Consider the following 8,989-nt stretch of genomic DNA (forward strand, 5'->3'; position numbering starts at 1 on the left):
GGCCAATGCACCAAGGCCCCCCAAAAAGCATCTCACGAGGGACAGCGCAGTGCAAACCCTCGCTCCCCTGCCTTGCAGAGGCACCCGGCGCTGCTGCCGTGGTGCCGCTCCGCCACGGCCACCCATCCCCTTGGGCTGAAGAAGCGGTGCAGAACCCAGACCCTGCAGCGGGGTCAGGCACGGGGTTATTAGCTCAGGGCCACGCACGCAGCTCCCTTCTCACTTTAACCACCTCCCAAGCTGCTAAAACACGAAGCTTTGCAAGTGCAGGGTGCCATCTGCTAGAGGGCAGGGAGCTGCAATAGATGGCTTTCAGCGGAGGGCACGTTAAAGTGGACAGAGCAACCCCCCTCCTACGCATTTAACGTTAAAAGGGCTTGTTTCAAGCCTAGCAGCCTCCTTCAGCACAACAACAGAAATGTGAAGATGATTGCCTCTGCTTGTTTCCAGGCTGCAGGATGTCAGCCAGCCTGGGCTGAGGGCCAGAAGGTGGCCAGAGCTTTTTCCCTGGGTAAGGAAGCATGTTCCTTTCCCGGCTGAAGCAGCGTCCTTCCAGTGCGGAGCAGGCACCAGAGGCGATGGGGAAGAGGCTGCCTAAGAAAGGGAGGCAAAACCCAGAAGGTTTTGCTCAGCTCTGAGCTGGAAAGGTATCTCAAATTTCAAGCAAGAAAAGAGGCAACTGGAGTTTCTATTTAAAACCATCCTAACAACAACAAAAAAAATAATTTAGGTAAACCATCCAACAGGAAAGAAGGGAAAAAAAAAAAATATTCAACCCCAAACAATAAGACTCCGATTAGCGTTTGTAACCATCCAAGCAGATGGCAAGGGCGGTGAGGAGCGGAGTCCGGCAACGCCGCACCGTCACCCCGGGGCTGCAGCTCACTGGCATCGCGTCCTCATCACTGTCCCAGGCCCCGCGGCACCCCGCTGCCTGGCCATCCCCACCGGCAGGGGACGAGGAGCCTCCTGCCTCCTCTGCCCATCCACCGACCATCTCTCCCCCCGCCCGCCCGCTGCCCATCAGTTCTCGCCCGCCTGGACGTACTCCTCGGTGGCCTTGGAGATGGTGCTCAGGTACTGCCAGCTCAGGGCGGCCAGGAGCATGGCGCACGACAGGTAGATGGGGGAGTAGTGGTGGCGTGATGCCATGGGGCCGCCGGGCAAGCTCATGGCGCGGATGGAGGCGATGACCTGCTGCGTCTTGTTGGATGAAGGGTCTGTGCCTGGGATCTTCTGGTAGATCTGGGGAGGGAGGAAGGAGGAGTTATGGTTCCCACCAAGGTTAAGGAGACACACGGGACCACCAGGTGGAAAAGGAAGCCTTAAGGGCCACCGTGTCAAGAGCAACCTCAGTGGTGGACTGCCATGGAGCAAGGACCAGCTGCAAGGGATGTCTGGATGGGGCCAGGGCCCATTTCCCTCGAGAAGTGCACTAAGCCAAGCAGCCTCTTGAGGGCACCCCATGACGGGAGATGGACCACACAGCCTCAGACACAATCCCTCAACCGCAGGTGGTGGTGCTGGGACCAGCGGTTCTTGCCCCACAATCCTCACTCGCTGCCGGTGTGCTGCAGCCCACCTTCAAACCAGCGAGGACGCTCCAGCGTGACCAGCAGCCCGTGTGACTGCCAGGAAATGGTCACCTCCATCAGATAACCCCATGGTCTTTGGGGTTTTCTCTTCATGGTCTGCAAACCCCACGGGCCTTTGAGATACCCGTCTGCATGAGTCTTAGGGAGGTGTGCACAAGCAGAGACCCTCTTCTGGGCTAAGGTGCTGAGGTGTCACTGTCCCTTGCCAGTGGGTTGGCCAGGCCACAAAGGGAGCTTTAATAACCCATGTTTTGGGGTCTCCCTGGTGCAGAAGTAATGTCTTTTTTATTTAACAGCCCTCACTGGATTTGGTTTTTGGGGTCGGTTTTTTTTTTTCCCCATGAAACCATCCACCAGTTGTTCCTCCACGTGAACTTTAACCTCCACAGTACCCTGAAGTCGGGAGTCCCACTGCTTTAATCACCTCTGAAGAGCTGCCCTTATTTACTGTCGGTGTGGAGCACAAGGAAACCACCACCACACCATGCTGCCAGCTGCGACGACAGACACAGAGAAAACAAGACTGCTCGCTAGAGCAGCCCATGGGGAGATGATGCAACCTGTTCGGAAGTGCGTCGTGGGAAAGGTCCTCTGTGCCTGCTCAGCCCAGGTGAAGCCCTGCGCTGTGACAGCCGACTCCTCTGGTTCTCCACCAGAAGGACGGCAGGTGGAGAGAGGCAGGTTCTGTCTCTACCTCTCAACACAGGCACAGACCAAGGGTACGTTCAAGGGAACGCACCAAGCACCCAGTTTGGTCCAAGCCAAAATCATGTCAGGGTCACCGTGCCCTGGCACCACTGAACTGACTAAGAGACGTAAGGAAGGGACTAACAGATTCACATGCCTTCCCAATTCCACACCGGGAACGAGGATGGGACCAGCCAGAAATTACTCAAAGCAAACCGCCCAACCTACCTCTTCCACGTACTGGTACATGATGGCTTTGACAGCTTGTATGTTTGTGGCATCCATCATCAGAGTGACAGCTTGTCCCTTCCGGATCTTCACGACTCCCCTGAACACCTGCTTGTTGTTATAGCAGGCGGCCAACGTGGCAATAGCCATCACCTACGGAGAGACACCAAGAGGCCTTACCGCACTGCAAGGAGCTTGCCAAGGGAGTAGCCTTGGCCCTTTTTTGTAACTGCTCCTTTTATCTTGTTTTTTGGAAAAAAAATGAAATCGATGGCAGAACACTCTGGAGTGAAGCCACAATCTCACCGACAGCAGAAACGGCAGGTACCAGGAAAGAAGGAAGAGATGGAGAATAAAACGGGCTAATACTGACATGATGTATAATCCCCCCACACCTCCAACTTCTCATCAGCTGGGCTGCAGACGATGAACCACCATTTGAAAGCATTACTCACCTGGGGGATAGCGCAGAAGTTGAAGACGCTTTGGTTTTTCAGACGGGATAAGTATGTGAGGACATCAGGGACGTGGTGGAGGGCGTTGGTGATGAGCTCATTCAGACACTGGACAGCCATATCGATGTTCTCCGGTTTGGCAAGGTCCGAGAGCTTCTTTGCGTATCTGCTCCAAACCTAAACATCAAGATAAGGACTCACAAGTTGGAGGGTACACTCATGCCGTAAGAGAGACATCAGTAACAGTTTGAGGTCTGGGAGGGAACCAAGAAGCACCAGAGACCCATGAAAGCCTTGAAGGATTGGGACTTACTAGGCTAAAGAAAGAAGGAAGGGCAGGCTGCGGAGACATGACAGTGGCCTTTGCATATACAAAGGGATGGCATAGAAGGAGGATGCAACTCATCTCCCCATCTTCTCTAGGCAGGGCAAGAAAAAGATGCCTCACACGTCAGGCTGACATCAAGAAATGCTCTACGAGACAGCTGAGCCACACGGAAAAGGGAGAGAAAAATTCTTGGAGGGCCTCAAGAAGAGCAGACAAGCATCTGTCAGGCACAGGCAGAGCTGATCCTGCCTTTGGGAACAGACTACGTAACCTCTCGAGATCTCACCCAGTCTTATCCTCCCTCATTCCTAGAACCAACATAACAGAGAGGGGAAAAAAGCTGCCCAACAAGTTCTTGGCAGTGTGAGGAGGTGTCACCTCGTCCCCACATCTGTACCCAGACAGCTGTAGATAGATGTGCAACTTCTCAGCCAGCTGTCATTAGAAGAACTGTTATTATCATGATGTACAACCCAACACTAGCGATCTTATGCAGCACAGCTTTACTGTAGGGTCTTAACAAAATTAAAGCAGACGGTCAAGTCTCTCCTGTTAACGTTGATTTAAAGGGACATGAGAGATGCTACGATTTTAGCTGTGCACCTTCCGCTATGCATTCCCGAGGCAGGTGTCCTGCGAAGCATGGCTGGTTGGCTACATCCTTTAGAGGTCTTGAACGGAAGCATGAAAGACTGTCAAGGGACACCAACAAACGGTGGGAAAAAAACCTGGCTTTAGGGATTTAGAAAGAAATTCCAGCAGGAACCCTTCTAAGGAAAGGATGCAACTCACTGTATCAGAGCAGCAACAACAGTACCTTCAGTCTTAGCGCATTTCCCAAAGAGGCACAGCAGAAACGCTCGCCCCGAGGCGGTGTTTTCCCTCACCTCTCTGGGCCAGAACTCCCTTCCCTCCAGCTGGTCCTCCAGATAGTCACGGATGATGTTGGTTTTCTGCAGGAAGAGGCCCATGGAGTTGGCCAGCTCCGTGTCCTGCCCGACAATAGGATCTTCTAGCTCTGATGCAGAGAAGAGACGGGAAAGTCCTATCCCCACCAGCCCAGCAACGTAGTGACAATACTGCGAGGCACCGAGAGGGGAAGGGGCAGAAAAAAAACAAGATAAAAGGAGCAGTTACAAAGAGCTGCCTATTTGCCACAGGGAGTTTTACAAAGGCGATGCTCAGGAGGTAATTGATAGTACACCTTCAGCAAGTTCTCATGGCCCTCCCTGGGATGTCTCAACTTTCCCATGCCCAGCAAACACCTCACCAAGGATGTCCCACCAAGGTGCCACCCTGCCTCCAGCAGCTGAATGAACCGCCCACATGGGAACAGCTGATGTGATGGGTCACCCAAAACACGTGCTGGCGGGCAACACCAACAGTCCACGCCATCCTCCCGTTACCCACAGGACCAGCAGTCTCTCAAAGCCTTCCCAAGCCCTGAACCCTCTTCCCACAGGGATGCTCTGTCTCCTCTTTCCACAGAGACAAGGTGGACCCTACTCACGTTCAGTCCACTCCTCTGTCCGGGCTGACTTACCTTATCCCACTCGTGCTGAGAGTCCACCTTCTTCTCCAAGAACTCCGCCATCCCGACACCCATCTTGTGGCAAATATCCGAAATCACATCCTGGTAGACCTTTGACAGGTTCCTGAACTCCATGGAGATCTGCAGCACAAACCACCATGAGGAAAAAAAAAAAAAAAAGCGTCAGGAAAAAATATCAGAGCTCACCATTTATTAAGAAATCAGAAAAAGACTGTTTACCAGGCTCTTATCCCGCCCTGGCTGGAGATGTAGGACAACTCCCACGACCAGAGCTGTTTCAAGGCCCTTAAAGCACAGGCTCAGCCTGTTCTCAGTCTAAACGGTATGGTCTCTGGCGGTAGATCAGACACAGCAATATCTTTGGGAAAGCTCTGTGGCCTTGAACTGGTACCATCTGGGAGTTGCAGGACAAAACTAGCTACGCTTGGTGCACAGAGTTGGGTTTTTTTTTGTGATTTGTGAGAGCACTCCATCACGCCAACCACGGGAAAAGACAGGGGAGGTTTCTGGTGCTCTGTTCTCTTGAGCCCTCTCCAGCTCTGGCTCCACAGGGCACATTTTGCACAACTGGAAAGGCATCAAGTGATGCAGAAAGTGTGAAATCCTTCTTCTGCATGTCCAATAACAACATTCAGCGACTCGATCGCTCTCTCACTGAAAAAAGTTAAAAAGTGCATCCTCCCCTTCCCAAAACTGTGGAGCATCACGTTTTACTGTGCTGAGCTTTATTGCCCGTCAGCGGGTAACTACAGCCAGCCCAGGGAGTGTGTCCAATAAGCACAGCGGTCTGAACGATTACAGCTCAGACACCACCGCAGATCCAGCCTCTCCTCCTGACTCCATCCACGGCTGCTGGCACGTCCTTGCCCTGTGCCTCAGTCTGTCTGTAAAATAAACATATTGACTCCGCTTCTGTCTCAATGGCTTCAATCCATTACAGAAAAGCATGACCTGTGAGTACACCTCTACCAAATATTACTAAAATCGTACCTGAATATGAACTCAGATTGCCTGAGTGAATAACACATACACACCAAGAGAGAACAACGAGGTGCCAAAAACACCTTCTCAAAAGCTTTCCTAAAGTACCAAGCCATTGGCATACCTACCATATCGCCATCACTATACATCAAGAATCCCCTGACACAGCCGTCTCCTATAGCGCACGCCCCTCCCAGACAGGGCACAGCCACTGTTATCCCAAGGCCAAGCATCAAAATTTACAATACACCTCGGTTGTCCAAACAATTATCCCATTCCCACTGCTAGGGAAAGCCCGATAAGGGTAGAATAAATTGAAAATGGTAAAAAGCTGAACAGAACAGAACTTCCTCATAAAATTAAATGCTCCTCACTAGAATGATTATACTTTTTCTTAAACAGAGCTTAAAAAAACCCTAAAAAATAAACCCAGCTATCCTTGATCAACATGAGCAACAGCTAAACTGCAGCATCCACCAAGGGCCGGTGCCTGTGCCCTCACCAAAACCAGAGGTCTGGAACCCCACTCAGCAGAGCTCGGCCTCGCCTTCCAGCCACAGCATCTCTTTCTGCCGTCAGCTCGATGGATCCCCTCTAGGACGACCGGCCAGACGGGTTCCCCTGCTGCACCTCAGCGCGGCAAAGCTTCCATCATCCCATTGCTCCTGCTGGGGCTGAAAGCTGGCAAGAGCCCAGGGCAGGCATCGCGGTTTCAGCTCTGCTGCCCGCCATCCTGAGTGCCGACAGCACAGAGTCAAGGCCCTGCAGCTACCTCTGCACCAGTAACTTAAATATCGAGCGTGGACCCGATCACCTGCACAGCTACCCCATTAGCGTGGCCCCTGATGTGCTTCTGACCCCAAGCAATCCCCAGGCAGAGCCTGGGAAGTAGCGTGGGCCAGAAACCGCTCCTTCAGGACAGTCTGGGATGCAATCGCACTGTTCTGGGTGCCGAGAGAGTTTAACAGCTTGGAGATGGGACGGACTTTCCCAACTGGCCTCCAGGTCAGAGAACAGGCTCCAATACTGCTTAGCTTGCTAGTGGAGATGCAGACTCTCTGTGGCTTCCTTTTAGAAGGATCCTCAGAGCAGTAAAACTTTGGGAAATACGGTTCAGTGAGGGTGTTTTTTATCTCATATGCACGTCAAAGGTCTGCGGACAGACTTCTGTAGCTCTGGAGCAGATCCTGCAGGACCGCTGCAAACGCTGGTCCATCCACCAGCCAGATGCCAGACGAGCTTTCCTCCTCTCCCTGTCTGTTAGGGGTCACAGGACACCCAACCCATGCAACGCACAGCGTTGGGCAACAAATCCAAACTGCTCCCCACAACACAACAGTCATTTACTCTTCCAACAGGGGGGGCAAAACGCTGCTTTTTAGAGCTGGCACTTTTCCACAGCCAGGTTCTCTCTGGCTCACGCAGGGAGTTGCACCATGTTTGGGTTTCTCACTCCAGCTCTGCATCCAGCCCCACGTGCAGGCGATGTACGAGCTCGCCGGGGACTGAATGAGCTCGGGTGTAAGGTGGAGAGGCAACCGTGCACACAAAGGTGACAACAAAGCAGCTGAACCAAGGAAGTGGACATCTTACCGTTGGGAAGTCCTCGAGCACCTGCCGGTCCTTCTCCTTGCTCTCCATGTATTTCCACTCTGGTTGATAGAGATAGGAGTGAAACTCGTGCAGCATCGGGACCTTTACATCTAAGCTGATGGTCATGTCATCTTCTATAGTATCCAGGGCACGGAGAACTAGGTAGAATATACAGACGGCATGTCTGGGGTGGGGGGGGAGGAAAAAAAACAATCACCCCTTACTTGGGATTGCCTATTAGGCAGGACAAGCAGTTTAGATTAACCACACAGCCTTCGGCGGTGTTCCAGATCAACACAACACACGCCAGCACCACCACGTCATTGATGCCTTGGAAGATAGGAGCACTTCCAGCATAATTCGCTTTCACGCGTCAAGTGGTATGTTACTTCAGCCACCGAGCAGAACGGGAAGCGGTGAATGTGAAAACCTTCCTGGCCCCCACTGTTGTTTGACAGCGTCTCCTACAGTTTGGAAGCCGGCTTTGGTCCGGGGATACCCAGGGATACCCGTGTCCAATCCCTCCTCCATCAAACCCTGGGTGTCAGCTTCCCCAGACCTCATTTGAGGACAGTGGCTGTCCCCTGCCGTGCAGGAACGTAAAATAAATGCATTGGAAATGGGCCGTGCAAATCCCAGGGTCACAGGAGCGGGTTAGGGATGGAAAGCACCAACAGCAGCACTTCCCACCTACCTTGATCATCACAGAATCATAGAATGGTTTGGATTGAAAGGGACTGTGGTGGGTTGACCTTGGCTGGACACCAGGTGCCCACCAAGCTGCTCCATCACTCCCCCTCCTCAACTGGACAGGGGGAGAAAAATGTGATGAAAGGCTCGTGGGTCGAGATAAGGACAGGGAGATCACTCACCAGTTACCGTAACGGGTAAAACAGACTCGACTTGGGGAAATTAAATTTATTAGCAATCAAATCAGAGTAGGATAATAAGAAATAAAAACCAAATCTAAAACCACCTTTCCCCACCCCTCCCTTCATCCTGGGCTCAACTTCACTCCCAATTTCTCTACCTCCTCCCCCTGAGCGGTACGGGGGGATGAGGAACGGGGGTTGCAGTCAGTTCATCACGTTATCTCTGCTGCTCCTTCCTCCTCACACTCTTCCCCTGCTCCAGTGTGGGCTCCCTCCCACAGGAGACAGTCCTCCACAAACTTCTCAAATGTGGGCCCTTCCCACGGGCTGCAGTTCTTCATGAACTGCTCCAGTGTGGGTCCTTTCCATGGGGTGCAGTCCTTCAGGAATGGACTGCTCCAGCGTGGGTCCCCCATGGGGTCACAAGTCATGTCAGCAAACCTGTTCCAGCGTGGGCTCCTCTCCATGGGGTCACGGGTCCTGTCAGGAGCCTGCTCCAGCACGGGCTTCCCACGGAGTCACAGCGTCCTTTGGGTGCATCTACCTGCTCTGGCATGGGGTCCTCCATGGGCTGCAGGTGGATATCTGCTCCTCCATGGGCTGCAGGGGAATCTCTGCTCTGGTGGCTGGAGCACCTCCTCCCCCTCCTTCTTCACTGACCTTGGTGTCTGCAGAGTTGTTTCTCTCACATATTCTCA

General features: G+C 52.8%; 1 protein-coding gene across 1 annotated transcript; it reads right to left on the reverse strand.

Moving 5' to 3' along the window:
• Nucleotides 1-6: 6 nt before the first annotated feature.
• Nucleotides 7-7,599, reverse strand: FDFT1 (farnesyl-diphosphate farnesyltransferase 1). The gene is made up of 6 exons (XM_009319700.1): nt 7,420-7,599; nt 4,837-4,965; nt 4,181-4,372; nt 2,966-3,142; nt 2,511-2,663; nt 7-1,245 (listed from the first exon to the last, which is right to left on the reverse strand). Exons 1-6 carry the CDS (start codon nt 7,543-7,545, stop codon nt 1,024-1,026), a joined length of 999 nt encoding a protein of 332 aa, XP_009317975.1. The 5' UTR covers nt 7,546-7,599; the 3' UTR covers nt 7-1,023.
• Nucleotides 7,600-8,989: the final 1,390 nt, after the last annotated feature.

This window comes from Pygoscelis adeliae, unplaced genomic scaffold (assembly GCF_000699105.1).
Source record: "Pygoscelis adeliae isolate BGI_AS28 unplaced genomic scaffold, ASM69910v1 Scaffold121, whole genome shotgun sequence".
Classification (NCBI taxonomy): domain Eukaryota; kingdom Metazoa; phylum Chordata; class Aves; order Sphenisciformes; family Spheniscidae; genus Pygoscelis; species Pygoscelis adeliae.